General features: G+C 39.8%; 1 protein-coding gene across 1 annotated transcript in view; it reads right to left on the reverse strand.

Moving 5' to 3' along the window:
* gk5 (glycerol kinase 5) overlaps positions 1 to 18,582 on the reverse strand; it is a 69,429-nt gene that overhangs the window by 21,316 nt on the left and 29,531 nt on the right. The window contains 3 exon segments of the mRNA XM_052018978.1: positions 1,524 to 1,599; positions 14,603 to 14,734; positions 17,531 to 17,624. Of these exon segments, the coding sequence (XP_051874938.1) occupies positions 1,524 to 1,599; positions 14,603 to 14,734; positions 17,531 to 17,624 (302 nt within the window).

The following is an 18,582-nucleotide window of genomic DNA, read 5'->3' on the forward strand; positions in this document are numbered from 1 at the left end:
TTGATTGGCTGGATGTCGAGAATTTATCAAATGCAAGAATAGAGATGTAACATAACAATGACAACTAAAATAGGTGGCACATTTTCCACAAAAAGGGTACAGGAAATCTAGAGCCCTTTCCCAAAAAGCCAGTATTTTCAGACAGTTGGAGCTTTCAAGACAGATTAGAACATAGAACAGAACAGCACTGGAATAGGCCCTTCGACCCATGAAGTTGTACTGAACTAATTAAGCTGATGACACCTGCTTGCCCTTATCCCTCTATTCTCTGTATAGTTACGTGCCTGCCTGAGAGCCTCCTAAATACCTCCATTGTATCTGCCTCCACCACCACCCCTGTAAGTGCCTTCCAGGCACTCTGTGCAGAAAACTTGCCCCGCACATCTTTGAACTTTCCCTCTCACCTTAAATGCATCCCCTCTAGTTATTTGTTCATTATGCAAGGATACCAAGGGATTATGGAGCAAAGCCAAGTAAATGAAGTGATAGTATACAATCAACCATGATCTTTTACATGATAGGGCAGGTTCAAGGTACTGAATGGGCAAAACCATATTCCTATGACATTAATAAAAACTGATTATAGTCCTTTGAATAATGTATACAAGAATTGAAAAAGCCCTTCTTTGGAATTTTTTTCTACACATAATTATCAACATCTAGTCACAGCCTCTGTGCTGCCCTGGGTGGTCCATGGGAAGAGTTGGGATGCAGTGAATATCAGAATGTTGCTAGTATGACAAACATCATTACCCAACAATAAGTTCAACGATCAAGCTTGGAATAGAACATGCACTGAAGGACAGAGAAAGGCCACAGAAAGGAAGAGGCAAGGGGTGTGGAAAAAGGGAGAGTACATTCAAGGTAAACTTAGTGGAAGTAATGGAACACAGAACTGACAAGATCCTTCTCATTGTTTGGCTTAAAATTTGATTCATTTTTAGATGCTTTTTAAAAAGCATAAAGATTTAAACAACTTCCTGGGACTTCCATTTGATATATACAGTAAAACTCCAATAATACAACACACTCGGGACTTTGGTGATGTTGGAATGACAGATTTTCTGGACAACTGGATGTTACTTCAATACCTCACTCTTAATTCATTTTTAAGACGTTACACAGAATTATAATAAAATTTCCAGTAAACCATCTAAGTTGAAAGGGAGCCTGGGGACCAGTGCCCCAGTGAGCCAAATGCTGAAGCATCAGAATTTCTGATGAGTCAGATAAAGGATTATTGGGGTTTTACTGTAATGAAGTACTGCAAGTGCTTCACATTTTTTTTTTATTGGTTGCTTTATTAAGCTTTGAGAAATGAGCCAATCAGGATGCTCCAACTCTTTCCAAGCCTGTGACAAGTGCAAGATGAACTCAATGATAGATGTAGTTTCTGTGCAGAGCAGCAGGATGTTGTTCAATTCATAACTTAGACTAAATAGTTTTAATCAATTACCGTTCTGAATTAGGGCTTCAATGTTCTTTTGGTGAACCTAACATTGAGTCTTCAAGGCCTGCCTTACCTTTTGTCAGTTTGTACAGCAACCATGTGTCAATAGTGCCAAAGGAGCAGTTGTCTTCAGCCACTGCCTCTTGAACCTGTAACAAAACACCTATAGTAGAATCTATAGAAATATCAAAGCTTCAGAAAAAGAAACCTTGGCTCCAGATTGGTAAATAAACACAACAGGATCTTCAGTGGGTCAGAATCCACTTCAAAGTGATCTCCAAAACAGAACAGATTAATACTATAGATCTTCAGTGCTTACGTACGAAATACACAACGTAAACTACTTCCACCAAGGAAACCTTTGCCTCTAGTAAATAGCATAGAGTGCGCAAGATAGGTCACTTCTAGCAAAAACCTTTTCACTGCTACTGCAACTACATTCTGTTATTGCTGTGGTGGGGCACCTTAAGGCTTTGTTTATTGGATCCAGATGTGAAACATGTGGCAGCCTTTAATTCCCCAGGACATTCCAGGGATGGAAGATCTTCCACTGGTATCATTGAAATGCTCAATTTTGTCCTCAGCTTGCACCTTCAGCTAGTTTTCTACTGTTGCTGCAACCCTGGGATAGAATAGAGTGCAGTCTATACTTTCAACTCAACAGCAGCCTTTGAAGGGGGCAGAAACAGAAAATGCTGTAAATACTCAGCAGGTTAGGCAAGACAATGTTAATATTTTGGATTGATATCCTTTCACAAGAACCAAAACATTACATGCACTTTCTAACCAGCTTAGTAAGTCTAACATTTTTTTCCAATTTGATTTCAAGCATGCATAGTACCTCAATTGCGTATTATCAAAATAAAAAGTGAATCTGCGACTTTTGCATATATTACCTTAAAACTGACAAATGACCCAGTCTCAGAAGAAACTCTCCACACTTCTTCACAGAATCTTTACAGTAGCTTCCATCAAACAATGCAGTTATCAACTGATTTCTGATGGACTCACTTTTTATTTGTTTCAGCAGCAAAGTCAGGAAACTTGGTTGTGCAATCCCGTGAAAAGACTGGATGTACAACTTGCAATAGGGATTGAAGTTTGGATAGAATTTAAACAATAATGGAAAAAAAAAGGTAAATGAAAACCGAATTCTGGAAATCTGCTGCAGGTTAGCACATAAAGGGAGCCAGAAAGAGGGTAATGTTTTTGGTCAATGATCTTTAATCAGAACCGACAATATTCAAACTCTTAAGCTGTAGAGAAGGGGTGGGGTGTAAAGAACAAACGAGAATGTATGATTACGTGGAGAAAAAGAGACAGAATGATTAATCTGGTGGCAGTAACAGCTGTAATATGGTGGCAAAGGCTCATTAATCATGGATGATCCATCAGTAGATTTAACTGGGAGATCAATGAAAATGAAAAGGAAAGAGAAAGAAAAGGGAAAGAACAACACTCTAACTTCAAGATGTAATATACTGCAGGAACAAAACAGTGCAGAAGCTGGAACCTGAATAGAAACAAAAATATTGAAATACACAGCACCTGTGGAGAAAAAAAGAGCTAAACTAGAAAGATTAATGACCTTTCATGGAAGCTGGCCAGTTCAGATGCAAACTGGGATTTCTGAATAACGGGTAGATACTGGATTATCAGAGGTTTGCTGTAGATTTCAAACACATTAGAGGCTTGTTAAGATGGTCGTGATTTATGAGCAGAGTTCCCTTTCATACATTTTGACACACACAGATTTAGACAGAAGCAGCTATTGAAGAGATTTCAGCCCAGCCTACATTGCATTTCTGAACATACAATGCATCAAGGAAATTGGTGGAACACAGTCATAGGCCAAAAAACTGGCCTTGATGTAGCATAGCATAATTGATAAAATGTTGGGGCTAATGCTGTTCAGACTTTGTTGCTGGCCTTCAGAAACTAGCCAGATGTGGAGTGAGTCCAGAGGCTAACTCCATATTTCCACCCATATTACAATTGGATGGCCATTGAATGAGGAGTACATCTGGATTGGAGATCAATTTGGGATCTTTCCCTGCCCCTAAAGACAAACCATGCAGCACAGAGCAAATTCTGGGAGGAGTTCAAAGGTTTCTCAGATGATTCCATGCAAACATCGACTTAACATGTTAACCAGCTCAACAAGATGACCATGACTGTGAGCTGCCTCATTACTTGTCAGCCATCTTGTTCCACCTTTGGAGGTCATGAGCCTGTTATGTAATTGTAATCTAATAGGCATAGCAACAGATTTCTTTATAAATCATTAACCCTTTAGATAATCTGTTATATCTGAAAAAGAATGAAATCTTACATGAAATTGTACTCCAGCTGGTTGGTGCGAGCATTGACTTGAAGTCAAGTGTCTACTTTTGTCTTGAAGGGAACAGAATTGTGTTTTGTTTCACAGTATTTAGACAAAATTATAGACAGTACCAGGCTTATGATTCAAAAGCTGATCTGATTTGCAAGAAATAATCAGGTGTAGCTAGAATGGAATTAAAAATAATCGTACAAGACAATGGTGAGGCCACACTTGGAGTATTGTGTTCAGTTTTGGTCACCCTGTTACAGGAAGGATGCAATTAAAGTGGAAAGAGTGCAAAAAAATTTACAAGGAAGTTGCCTGGCTCGAGGGACTGAATTAATCGGGAGAGGTTAGACAGGCTGGGCCTTTACTCCTTGGAGCGTAGGAGACTGAGGGGTGATCTCAAAGGTATACAAAATAATGAGGAGCATATGGTGAGCGGCCTTTTTTTCCAGGGTTGGGGAAATCAAAAAACTAGAAGACATAGTTTTAAGGTTAGAGGTGAAAGGTTTAATAAGAACACAAGGGACAACTTCCTTTTTAAAAGAAACACAGTGGGTAGTAGATATATGGAACAGCTGCCAGACGAAGTGGTTGAGGCAGGTACATTAGGTACATTTAAGAAGTATGTGGACAAGTATGTGGATGACATATTCAAGTTTGCTCATAACATTAAGTTGAGTGGCAAAGCAAACTGTGCAGAGGATGCAGAGAAGCTGCAGAGATATAGATAGGTTAAGTGAGTGGGAAAGGATCTGGCAGATGCAGTATGTGGTAAACGTGAGGTCATCCACTTTGGAAAGAAAAATAGAAGATCAGATTATTTAAATGGTGAAAAGACTGTAGCATGCTGTTGTGCAAGGGGACTTGGGAGTGCTTGTGCATGAATCGCAAAAGGTTGCTTTGTAGGTGCAACAGGTTATCAAGGCGGCAAATGGAATGTTAGCCTTCACTGCTGGAGGGATTGAATTTAAGAGCAGGGAGACTATGCTGCAACTCTACAGGGTACTGGTGAGGCTGCACCTGAAGTATTGCACACAGTTCTGGTCTCCTTACTTGAGGAAAGATATACCGGCTTTGGAGGCGGTGCAGAGGAGGTTCACCAGGTTGATTCTGAAGACGAGGGGGTTAGCCTATGAGGAGAGATTAAGTCACCTGGGACTATACTTGCTGGAATTTGGAAGAATGAGAGGGGATCTTTATAGAACATACAAAATTACGAAAGGGCAGGTAAGTTGTTTTCCACTGGTCAATGAGACTAGAACTAGGGGACATAGCCTCAAGATTCGGGGAAATAGATTTAGGATGGAGATGAAGAGAAACTGGTTACCCAGAGAGTAGTGAATCTGTGTAATTCTCTGCCAAGGAAGCAGTAGAGACTACCTCATTAAATACATTTAAGACACAGTTAGATAGATTTTTGCATTGTAGGGGAATTAAGGGTTATGGGGAAAAGGCAGGTAGGCAGAGCGAGTCCACGACCAGATCAGCCACGATCTTACTGAATGGCAGAACAGGCTCAATGGGCCAGATGGCCTACTCCTGCTCCTATTTCTTATGTTCTTATGACAAGAGTTTAGAAGGATATGGGCCAAGTGGTGGGAAATGGGATTAGATTGAATACATGTCATAAAACACCTGGTCACGATGGGTATACAGTTGAATTTTTAAAAATCCTTTTCTGATCTTCTCTCCCCCTGGTTAGGTAAAATTTTTTTTTAAAAGATGCCCTATCAGTAGGTAAATTACCACAATTCTTTTATGAAGCAACTATCTCTTTAATTCTCAAAAAGGATAAAGATCCTACTGAATGTGGATTCCAAAATTTTTTTCCCAAAATATTGGCTTCTAGACTGGAAAAGGTACTTCCACAAATTTCTGAAGACCAGACAGGATTTATTAAGAATCGTTATTTGCATTTTAATATTAGGAGGTTAATGAATATTGTATATACCCCCTTATCTATAATCCCGAATGTGTTACCTCGCTGGACACCGAGAAGGCGTTTGATAGAGTTGATTGGGAATATTTATATAACACGCTTGAGAAATTTAATTTTAGTCCAAATTTTCTATCCGCGATTAAATTGATTTACCATACACCTATGGCTTCAATACTTACTAATAATCAGAGATCCCTCTTTTTCAGGCTTTTGAGGCACTAGGCAGGGCTGCCCTTTAAGTCCTTTATTATTTGACATTGCCTTGGAACCCTCGGCAATTGCCTTTTGGGACTCTTCTAACATATTTGGTATTACTCATGGAAAGGGGATCCATAAGATATAACTATATGCAGATGACCTGTTACTCTACATCTCTAACCCAGAGAAATCTATCCCTGAAGCATTATCATTGCTTGCTCAGTTTAGTGTCTTCTCCGGTTATAAATTAAATCTTAATAAGAGTGAACTTTTCCCATTAAATATGCAGGTCCCAATTTATAGGCAATTACCATTTAGATTAGTGACTGATTATTTTATGTATCTGGGTGTTAAAATTACCAAGAAGTATAAGGACTTATTCAAAGTTAACTTTTTACCTTTAATTGATCATGTTAAACAATTGTTTACTAAATGGTCCCCATTGTCTCTATCATTGATTGGACGAATTAATGCGGTTAAGATGAATATTTTACCAAAATTTTTCTATTTATTTCAGGCAGTTCCAACTTTCACCTCGAAATACTTTTTCGATTCTATTGATTCTAAAATTCTTTCATATATATGGTAGGATAAAAATCCAAGGTTAAGTAAGAAATATTTACAGAAATTAAAAAAGGATGGTGGTATGGCTTTGCCTAACTTTAGATTTCACTATTGGGCAATTAATATTAGATACTTAATTTTCTGGGCACAAGATTTAGATGTAATTCAATGTCCTCGATGGGTGTATCTTGAGTATGAATCAGCGCAAGGATTTTCAGTAGCTTCTATTTTAGGAGCCTCACTCCCTTTTGCACTTACTAAATTGAGTAAACAAATGATTAACCCAATAGTTAAACATAAAATAGTAATACGGTTTCAATTTCCATAGAACCACAGAACAATACAGGCCCTTCGGCCCACCATGTTGTGCCAACCTTCAAACCACTCCTAAGACTATCTAACCCCTTCCTCCCATATATCCCTCTATCTTAAATTCCTCCATATGCTTATCTAACAATCTCTTGAAATTGACCAACATATCAGCCTCCACCACCACCCCCGGCAGCACATTCCATGCACCAACTACTCTCTGGGTAAAAAGCCTCCCTCTGACGTCTCCCTTGAACTTCCCACCCATTACCTTAAAGCCATGCCCTCTTGTATTGAGCATCGGTGCCCTGGGAAAGAGGCGCTGGCTGTCCACTCTATCTATTCCTCTTAATATTTTGTACACCTCTATCATGTCTCCTCTCATCCTCCTCCTCTCCAATGAGTAAAGCCCTAGCTCCCTTAGTCTCTCGTCATAATCCATACTCTCTAATCCAGGCAGCATCCTGCGGTCTAACTAGAGTTTTGTAAAGCTGCATCATTACTTCGCAGCTGTTAAACTCGATCCCACGACTTATGAAAGCTAACATCCCATAAACATTCTTAACTACCCTATCCACCTGTGTGGCAACTTCCAGTGATCTGTGGATATGAACCCCCAGATCCCTCTGCTCCTCTACACTGCCCAGAATCCTGCCATTTACCTTGTATTCCGCCTTGTAGTTTGTCCTTCCAAAGTGTACCACCTAACACTTCTCCGGATTGAACTCCACCTGCCACTTGTCAGCCCAGCTCTGCATCCTATCAATATCCCTCTGTAAGCTTCACAGCCCTCCACACTATCCACACCACCACCGATCTTTGTGTCATCTGCAAACTTGCAAACCCACCCTTCCACCCCCTCATCTAAGTCATTAATAAATATCACAAAAAGTAGAGGTCCCAGAACCGATCCCCGTGGGACACCACTAGTCACAACCCTCCAATCCAAATGCACTCCCTCCACCACAACCCTGCTTTCTACGGCCAAGCCTCCCTGGATCTCTTGGCCTCTGACCTTCTGAAGAAGCCTACCATGCAGAACCTTATCAAACGCCTTACTAAAATCCATGTAGACCACATCTACTGCACTACCCTCATCAATCTTCCTGGTCACCTCCTCAAAGAACCCTATCAGGCTTGAGAGGCGAGATCTTCCCTTCACCAATCCATGCTGGCCGTCCCTAATCAGTCCATGATTCTCTAAATGATCACAGATCCTATCTCTAAGAATCCTTTCCAACAGCTTGCCCACCACAGACGCAAGGCTCACTGGTCTGTAATTCCCTGGACTACCCCTACTACCTTTTTTGAATAAGGGGACAACATTCGCCACCCTCCAATCCTCCGGCACCATCTCTGTGGACATCGAGGGCTCAAAGATCCTAGCCAACGGTTCAGCAATCTCCTCCCTCACCTCACACAGCAGCCTGGGGAATATTCCGTCAGGCCCCGGGGACTTATCTGTCCTAATATTTTCTAACAGCTCCATCACATCCTCTCTCTTGATATCTACATACTCTAGAACATTACCCTTACCAACACTGTCCTCAGCATCATCAAGACCCCTCTCCTTGGTGAATACTGAAGAGAAGTATTAATTGAGAACCTCACCCACTTCTACAGCTTCCAGGCACATCTTCCCACCTTTGTCTTTAATTGGACCTACCTTTACTCTAGCCACCCTTCTGCCCTTCACGTACGAGTAAAAAGCCTTGAGATTCTACTCAACCCTACTCGCCAAAGCCTTTTCATGTCCCCTTCTCACTCTCCTCAGCCCCTTCTTAAGTTCCCTCCTTGCTACTCTATATTCCTCACGAGCCCTGTCTGATCCTTGCTGCTTACACCTTACATATGCTGCCTTCTTACTAACTGGTTGTTCCACCTCCCTTGTCACCTACGGTTCCTTCACCCTGCCATTCCTTCTGCCTCACTGGGACAAATTTATCTCTAACATCCTGCAAGAGATCCCTAAACATCGACCACATCTCTATAGTACATTTCCCCTCAAAAATGTCACCCCAATTTACAATCTCAAGTTCTCGCCTTATAGCCCCATAATTTGCCTTTCCCCAATTAAATATCTTCCTGTCCTCTTTGCTCCTATCCCTGTCCATGACAATGCCAAAGGTTATGGAGCAATGGTCACTGTCCCCCAGATGCTCACCCACTGATAGATCTGTCACCTGACCCAGTTCATTACCTAAAACTAGATCTAATATGGCATTCCCTCTAGTCGGCCTGTCAACATACTGTGACAGGAATCTGTCCTGGACACACTTAAACTCTGCCCCATCTAAACCTTTAGTACTAAGCAGGTGCCAATCAATATTTGGGAAGTTGAAGTCTCCCACTATAATAACCCTGTTATTTTTGCATCTTTCCAAAATCTGCCTCCCAATCTGCTCCGCAGTATCCCTACTGCTACCGGGGGGCCTATAGAATACTCCCAGTAGAGTAACTGCTCCTTTCTTGTTCCTAACTTCCACTCATATTGACTCTAGAGAGGATACTTCTACATTATCCACCATTTCTGCCACTGTAATAGTATCCCTGACCAGTATCAAGACCCCTCCTCCTCTTCTCCCCCCCCTCCATCCCTTTTAAAACACTGAAAACCAGGAATATTCGATATCCATTCCTGCCCTGATGTCAGCCATGTCTCTGTGATAGCCACAATATCGTAGTCCTCTGTACTTATACAAACTCTCAGTTCATCTCCCTTATTCCTGATGCTTCTTGCATTTGGTAAATGCAATTTCATAAATTTTTTGGATTGAAAAAATTCATTTTATTAAGTCCTATCCAATCTAATTTCTTCTTTCAACCATCTAGAATTGACTTAGCTTTTTCTTTATGGAAAATGAAGGGAATAACATGCTTTTGTGATTTATTCATTGATAACTGTTTTATGTCTTTTGAAGAGTTGTCTAATAAATACAATTTGCCTAGATCACATTTTTTTTCCGATATTTACAGATTAGAAACTTGTTAAATAGTTAGTTTACCTTCTTTTCCAATACTATATAAAACTGAAATTACAGGAAAAATCTTAGGTTTTAATCCATAGAACCATACAGCACAAAACAGGCCCTTCGGCCCACCATGTTGTGCCGTCCATCAAACCACCCTCACACTACCTAACCGCTTCCTCCCGCATATTCCCCCATCCCACACTCCTCCATATGCCTATCCAACAAGCTCTTGAACCTGTTCAATGTATCTGCCTCCACCACCACCCCAGGCAGTGCATTCCATGCATCAACCACTCTCTGGGTGAAAAACCTCCCCCTGACATCTCCCCTGAACCTCCCACCCATAACCTTAAAGCCATGCCCTCTCGTCTTGAGCATTGGTGCCCTGGGAAGGAGGCGCTGACTGTCTATTCTATCTATTCCTCTCAATATTTTATATACCTCTATCATGTCTCCTCTCATCCTCCTCCTTTCCAGTGAATAAAGCCCTAGCACCTTAAGCCTCTCCTCATATTCAATACTCTCCAATCCAGGCAGCATCCTGGTAAATCTCCTCTGCACCCTCTCCAACGCCTCCACATCCTTCCTATAATGAGGCGACCAGAACTGAACACAGTACTCTAAGTGTGGCCTAACTAGAGTTATCCTTATTAGAAGGGCTTGATAGCAATAATTTATGATCTGATTATGAAAATACATCTAGAGACACTTGATAAAATTAAGAATGAATGGGAAAGAGAACTCCAGATACTCTTACCTACAGAGACATGGAAGAAAATTCTCCAATTAGTTAATACATCTTCAATATGTGCTAGACACTCTCTTAGAGTTTAAGGTGGTTCATAGGACCCATACGTCGAAGGAAAAGTTAGCTTGTTTTTATCATCACATAAATCCTATATGTGACAGATGTAATTCGGAGGTGGCTTCCCTGACACACGTTTTGGTCCTGTCTTCTTTTGGAAAAACACTGGAAAGACATTTTTAATATATTTCAACTGTATTGAATATTGATCTACAACCCCATCCTATTACTGCAATTTTTGGGTTACCAATGATGGATTCTGGCCCTTTATCCACTTCTGCTTGTCGTAGGATTGCTTTTGTTACATTAATGGCCAAGAGATCCATTCTATTTAAATGGAAGGACCCTACACCCCCTACTACATTTCAATGGTTTTCTCAAACTATAACATGTTTAAACTTAGAAAAAAATTAGGAGTGGTACTGTTAATCCTCACTTAAATTTGAGGAAGTTTGGAGTCCATTTATTCAATATTTCCATAGGATATAAGCTGACCTTTTTCGAATCCCTTTCGATAACCTTTGAATAGAGAGGAGCAGAGCTGATTATATAATTTTTTTTAATCTAAGAAATAACAGTCCAGTTTTTTTTCTTTGAAGTTTTTGGTTTTCATTTGTCTATTACATTTTTTTTGATTGAGGTTTTTCTTTCCATATAATCAAATTTTTTTTCAATTTCTTTTTGCATTCTGTACACTTAGCAAGAGAGTGGGAGGTCTAGATGACATATTTTACTCCTTGTGAGTATAAATACTAACTGTTATCCCAATCTCTTCACATATGTATAATTATTGTTATGTATATTAATTTGAAATTCAATAAAAAGATTTTAAAATATTGAATATACGTCTTGGTCGGCATGGACACGGCATGGGCCAAAGGACTTTTATCTGTGCTGTATGACTGACTAACTTTACTCAAGAACTTTGACAACCTGACAGTAACCTGGGTACAGCATTCCCCATAACTATACTCATAATGGTGTTTGTGGAACATGGAACAATCACAATTCTCATGAGAAATCATCTTAAAAGGACTCCATCATCATTGATGAGTGAAAGAAAAATTAGCACTGGCAGAAAAACTGAATTGAGTCATTTATTTATTTGGAGTATGATAGCACAATAGTTATTTGTCCAGTATCCAGATACTTGTACTACTGATTCAGGGACACAAGTTCAAATCTCAACATGGCAGCTTAGGAATACAAATTTGGCAATGAAAGCTAATGATCAGTTGTGGTAGCAATAAAATAACTCTACTATTATGCAAGCCGATCTGGTTCGATGTTCTTCACAGGAGGAAATCAGATATCTTTAGCCAGTTTAGTTTATATGCAACTCCAGAACAACCAATGTGATTAGCTGACTCTTATGTACTCTATTTTGGCCTAGCAAGCTACTCCAAGGTAGGGTATTGGTATATTATTGTCACATGTACCGAGATATAATGAAAAAGCTTTTGTTTGCGTACTGTCAAAACAGATAATTCCATACACAAGTACATACGGTTATCATGGATGGACAGTAAATGTCAGCCTTTCCAATGACATGCACCTCCTGCAAGCAAATATTTAAAACCTTCCCTTCCACAGCCTAAGAGCTAAAGATTCTGTGTCACTAAATTTACATCTGCAATTGCACAAGATGATTTACATGTGAAATTCTATAATTGAATTTTTAGTTTTTTTAAAAAAAAATCAAAGCTTTATATTTTTGGATGCTTGACCATTCATTGGTTGTCAACATCAGGAAATTGGTCAGAAGACTGCAAGATACCAGTGATAGGAAGAGGCCTGCTAAAATGAACAACTTTGTTCCACTGTTGTGGGTTTCTCTTGCACATTACTGAGTTGCAGTATCATTCTCTGCCACCAGAGAGCTGCACATCCATTCACAAATTCAGACAAACTTATAGGCACCACACACATTTTTCATTTTATAATGAGGTTGCACTGTGGAGTAAAAAAAATTTACTAAATAAATGTGGCAGCAACCTACCATCAAGTAGATAGATGTGCTCAATCTGAAGTATGACTGAGTGTGTAACACACATGCTCATCCACGTACACAGATACATTCATACATACACAGGCATACTGTAAATGAGCAGGGTAGAAACCAGCAGCAAAAGTAATGACATTTTCAAATTCTGTTTGAGTGGGGAAACAGCACCAAAGCAGTCATTGATGAGCCGGAAGCTTAGATATCTTTACTGTTACAAACCAGTCCGTGATTTTTCTACTGTAACAGATTTCTAAAAAGGAAACATCACTGGCACTTCCTAACAACCTAAGTGAGTCAGTTTCATATCAAAGAAATTGACTAAACTTGGTGCTAAATATAAAAGTAAGGCATCAATCTCACTATAAAAAGGAATTGCAACCATCTATAATTGTTCCAGTTAACTTATCCATAGCATAACCGGTGGGCAAAGAAAGTCCTAACAATTTCTCCATTCGATTCAACGTGGCTCTAAATATCATACGAGTGGTTTCCATTCAACTATTTCTAACTGTTTCTCCAACTATTTCTTCATGTTTCACCTTCCCCCTCTTTCTTACACATCCAATAAATTAAAATACAAAAGCTTCAAGTTTGATCGGAGAAACAAATTCTTTTGGAAAGAAACTGTTGGGGGAGCAGACTGTAGTTTGTCAGAGAGATTAGTTTTGTGGATGGTTTTAAAAACAGCAACATGTAGTACCATGGAAATGACCATAGAAAGAATTCCAAAGAAGATTAGTATAATGGTTGCCAACAGAGGAGTGCAAAGATTAGCATGCACACAGAAGGCCAGTACTAGAAGAGGCTAGACAGAGGGTTGGAAGAAATTTCAAGTTAGTCTGGGGAAAGTTCATGAGCGGATTTATAGATTAGTTAAGGCTGTACCATCCTACACATTACAGAAGAAATCCCCACATAATGCTTGTATGATTTGCTCATGGAATAGGAATATAAAATTGTGGTAGTGAAATGGTGTTCATCTTCATAAAATTCCAAGGGAATACTGGAGTAACCTAGGAGTTTAAAAGAATACAAACCATCCATCTACCAAGTGGATGGAACTTTGGTCAGATTGATCACAGCCCAAAAGGAAGGAAGTTGCAGCAATAGAGTGACAATTTCTGGTGGAATAAGGAATTGGAACTTGTTACTGTCCACATTCAATAAATAACTAAATGCAATACATAAACATACTGAAATAGAAGTCTGTTATTATCAGACAAAGTGGAAATAAGGAGCCCTGGTAAGACTGCATCAAGAATACTGTGTCCCTGCCCAAGGATATACTTGCTTTCGAGGAAAGACAAAGAAGATTCACCAGATTGATTCCTACCATGGAGTGTTTGCAGAGGAGAGATTAAGCAGACCATGCCTGTACTCTCAGGTTTACAAAAACGTACATTTTCCCTGGCTCAGGTGCCAGGAAAAATAGCTTAAAAATAAGGGATCAACTACTTAGGACTGAAATTGGAAATTGAAAAGCAGTGAACCTTTGGAATTCCCTACCTGAAAGCTGTGTAGGCTCAATGTATTAAGAATTTTTGACATCAAGGGAAGGGATAGGGTTTATGCAGAAAAATGGCAGATATAAAATATTAGTCACAATGTATTTGAACAGCAGAGCTGGCACAAGGGAACAAATAGCCCACTCTTGCTTCTACTTCTTACAGCTTGGAAGCACCCATGTAATTGTCAGCCGTTCTTAAGGGATAACCCATCAAAACTACTTCACTGCCTATGAAGAACTTCAGGATATCCTAATGACTTGATAGAAATGGAAGTTATTTATATTAATACTTGATCATAATGTTTTGTTTTGCCTCTATTTTGAAACCTGATGGTGTAGATCATCTTTAAAACTGAAAATTCACATCAAAGAATCAAAACCTATTGTGCATAACCTTTTGATTCCTTGGCTTGGATTTTCAATTTTAAAGATCATGTACTTCAAAGTATATTTTCAATCTCACATAGCGTTGTTGCTTCGAGTCCTCTCAGCACAAATCAACTTCCAAAGTCACCGTTTCTTACCTGTTTTATATTTTGGAGAACCCAAGCTAAACGAAGGGATACATGCTGTGTGGAGAACTGGATCACACTCGCAGCTAAGAAGCGTTTCTGTCTGGAGAGAAAATGGAGCAGGGCACTGCATCTATGAATTAACTACAAGAAAGAAAAAGAGAATAATTCAATTATTCTGTAAAATCCACAACTCAGACTCAAGGTCAAATGTGTTAATGAATTTCATGCAATATTGTTCCAACCAGAGCTATAGTTAAACCTTTGGGTCTGATGCAACACCTTGCTAGGGAATTTTATTAGTTTTCTGGACAGTCTGTTCCAATCTCATCTGGAAATGTTTCGCACCATGGAAAGACTGTCATAACAGTAATTGAGTTAGTTGTGTACAATGCTATTGTGCTGTCTCATCATTCTAAACTTAGGAAGAATGTCTCAGAAGGCAAGATCAGTTGTCTTCAGTCTCCAAATTAAACTGAATTAATAAAATAGGATCTTCCTTCTGCTCAGGACAATGAGCAAGGAACAAGTAAAAGAAATGAGAGCTGGCATTAGTTTGGAACACTAAAGAAAATTGTGTGATATAAAGTAGTATAATTTAAGCTATCGTTCCCTTTACATGCATCGAACTGATAAAAGAAACAAAAAAGTTTAGAAACTTCCATTAAAAACCAAAAAGGAGTACAAGATTAGAATTAGGTGGAAAGAGGTGGAAGGCTCAAGGGGACCTAAATACTGTCAGACTAACCAAACAGGCCATTTCTGTCCTGCTCATTTTACGTAACCAGACCTCTCTATTTTAAAGTGGTCAACACATCATTGTTACATTGGCAGGAGCCAGCTTAGCAGAAAAAAATAACATTGCTCATATTCTGAGCTGATGGAATTGGCTTTTTTATTTTCTTATAAAAGGTTTAAGCAATGGGATACAAACTGCAAAAGGTGGCCAGGTGAAATATCTCAGTCAGAACAATACTACTACACCCACCATGGATGCAGTGACACAAGGTACCCAGAGATTGGCAGACTGATATGGGGAAGACACACCTTGGCTTTTGTTTTTAAAAGTTTGTGAATGCCTTGGATACTTTTACTATCATGTAATATGGCTATTCTGAATATCATTTTTGAGCAAGCAACTAAAATTAGAGCAACATTTTGTTTTAGCATTACTGATAACACAAACTTTACTCGACTTTTTTTTTTACTTTGACAGTCGTTTTATCCTTCGCCATTCTTTCAGGTTCTCCAATACGAAGGGTCATTTATTGACCTTGTTCCAAGTTTTTTTTACTAATGGTACAGCTGAACTAAGAGAGCACAAGGGTGGAACTTCCCCTCCAATCTCACTTCCTTCCTTCTCATCTTCCAGTCAGGAAACGGCCCCGCTTTCAGTTCATAAACAACTTGAAATCAGGAACCCATCTTGAGGGTAATAGACACTGGAGCATGCTAAAATGAGCCATTAGGTTCACAAACAACTGCTGGCTGGCAGCAAGTTGCACACTGCTGAACCTGTGCACTGCAGTGTGGAAGTAGGAAATGCACTGACGTGAGAGCATCTGATCTCTTGCACTGACCCAACACTCATCATTGGGTCCAGAACACTCAAGGTTGCTGAGCCAAAGGCTGGATACAGTACATAATCGGGCCCTTTAGCTTTGTGCACCAACAGCCGATGCATCAAGCTCAGCCCTATGCATTTAAACAGAGTTGTCAACCTTTAATTAAAAGGCCAGTCTTTTTATGTTCAGAGGAGACAAGAGACGGCAGATGCTGGAATCTGGAGCAAAAACCTGACCCAGTCCAGAGGAAGGGTCTTGACCCAAAATGTCGACTGTCCATTTCCCTCTACGGATGCTGCTTTACCTGCTGGGCTCCTCCAACAAATTGTTTTTTTGTTTGCTTTTTTTAATATTTTCTTTATTTCAATATATATTTCTATTTTTTAATTAATAGCTGTTCATGTGTTCTTAAATAAATTCATTCTTTTAAATAATTTTAAATCTTTTTTGGCCCAACTGGTTATCAGAGACATTCAGAAACAGTAGAAGAGACCTTGACAGCACAAGCTGTCACCAGGCCATCAAGGCAGTCCATGGGCAGGGCTCTAGCTCCTACCACTTGCAGCCCAGTGACCACAGGGCACAGCAGGCCATGAGCGAAAGGACATGGTAGTAAAGCCAACAGTTTATTAGAAGCCGTGGGGCAGCAACAATTTATAACAGCCTGGGGCTAGCACTTGTCATGACCACAAGAAATGGGCCAGGGTTAAAGCAATCTTGCCCCATAATAGGAGTACACCAGGGTGCAGCATATGGGTCTGATCTCAATTGCAGCTTGTTAATCTGGGGCCTCTGTCCTTGGCTGCAACACCCAAGCATCAAGAAACATTGATAGGCAAAATAAAGAAAATAAGCTTTTAAAAACAAACCCAAACTGCTGGAGGAATTCAGTGGGTCAAGCAGCATCTGCAGAGGTAAAACGATGGACGATGTTTCTGGTCTGCACCTGTGCACTTCTCATCCCCAGATTTGGCATTGGATATTAAGAGAGCACTGGCTGAGCTCAGATTGAGCTGACATGTAATGGTTCATGATGGAATAGTCTGCCAAGTCTCTGACTGCTACTCACTAGAGGAATTACAAGGCCTATGAATTACTGGTGTAAAAATTCTAGAGCATAGCTGAGAAAAACAAAGTCAACAACTTGAAGTTGTTTCCTGTGCTTTCCACATATCTATTTGTATCTTAAGTCATCTTAGGAGTTGTACAATAACTTTTAGGTTATTTGAATTCAAGCAGTTTCAAAATTACATCCTGTGTGATATTATGCAAACAGAATATAATTGACATAACTCAAAGCTTCAACAATCAGATACGGCTGCCAAAATACAGCAAACTTGCCCAGCAACTCCCAATTATAATTTGTCCACATTACCCAAAGTAGCAATGAGCTGTTCCACGATCTCACAAGGTCAACTGCTCGAAGGTCCTGCCAGCAGATAAAGTTGTGAAATGGTTTTCCTGTTCTCCTGCAACACAGATACAGAACATGGGAGTGGTAAAGAGAACACAATGCCAATGACATCTCTGAAAACTTAAAGACCAAAATATTACAAACATCTGAGCTGCAAATGTTACAAATGCATAAAGAACAGATGTTGCAAAAGAAATTTATAAAAGATAAATCAGAAGTTTATCAATAATAAAAACAGAAAATTCTGGGAGATACTCAACAGGTCAAGCAGCATTTGTCCCTGCAGGTTAACTTTCACTCTCCTGTTACTGCATGACCTTTGAATCACACATGCTTTCACAACACAACATAGAACAGAACAGCAGAGGAACAGGACCTTGGACCCACAATCTGTGTGTCAACCATGATGCCAATTTAAACTAATCCCAACTGCCTGAATATGTTCTATATCCCCCCCCATTCCCTGCCCTTCATGTGCCTGTCTAAATGCCTCCTGAATGCTGCTATCGTATCTACTTCCAGCACCACCGCGGCAGTGAGTTCCACACACCCCTCACTCTCAGTATAAAAAACCTACCTTGCAAATCTCCTTTATAAACTTCCTGTCTCTCACCTCAAACTTATGCCCTCTAGTATTTGACATTTCCACCCTGGGAAAACAAGTCAACCTACCCCTTGCCTTTCATAATTTTACATGCTTGTATCAGTTCACTCCCTCAGCCTCTGATGCTCCAGAGAAAGCAACCCAAGTTTGTCCTCTCTCTCCTTCTAGCTAATAGTCTCCAATTCAGGCAACATCTTGGTGAAACACTTTTGCATCCTCTCCAAAGCCTCCACACCCTTCCTGTAATGTGGTGACTAGAACTGCATACATTACTCCATATGTGGCCGAACCAAAGTTTAATACAGCTGCAACACGACTTGCCAACTTTTATACTCAATGCCCTGATCAATGAAGGCAAGTATGCCGTTCACCTTCTTTACCACCCTATCTACTTGTGTTGCCACTTTCG

Source organism: Pristis pectinata, chromosome 6 (genome assembly GCF_009764475.1).
Source record: "Pristis pectinata isolate sPriPec2 chromosome 6, sPriPec2.1.pri, whole genome shotgun sequence".
Taxonomy (NCBI): Eukaryota; Metazoa; Chordata; class Chondrichthyes; order Rhinopristiformes; family Pristidae; genus Pristis; species Pristis pectinata.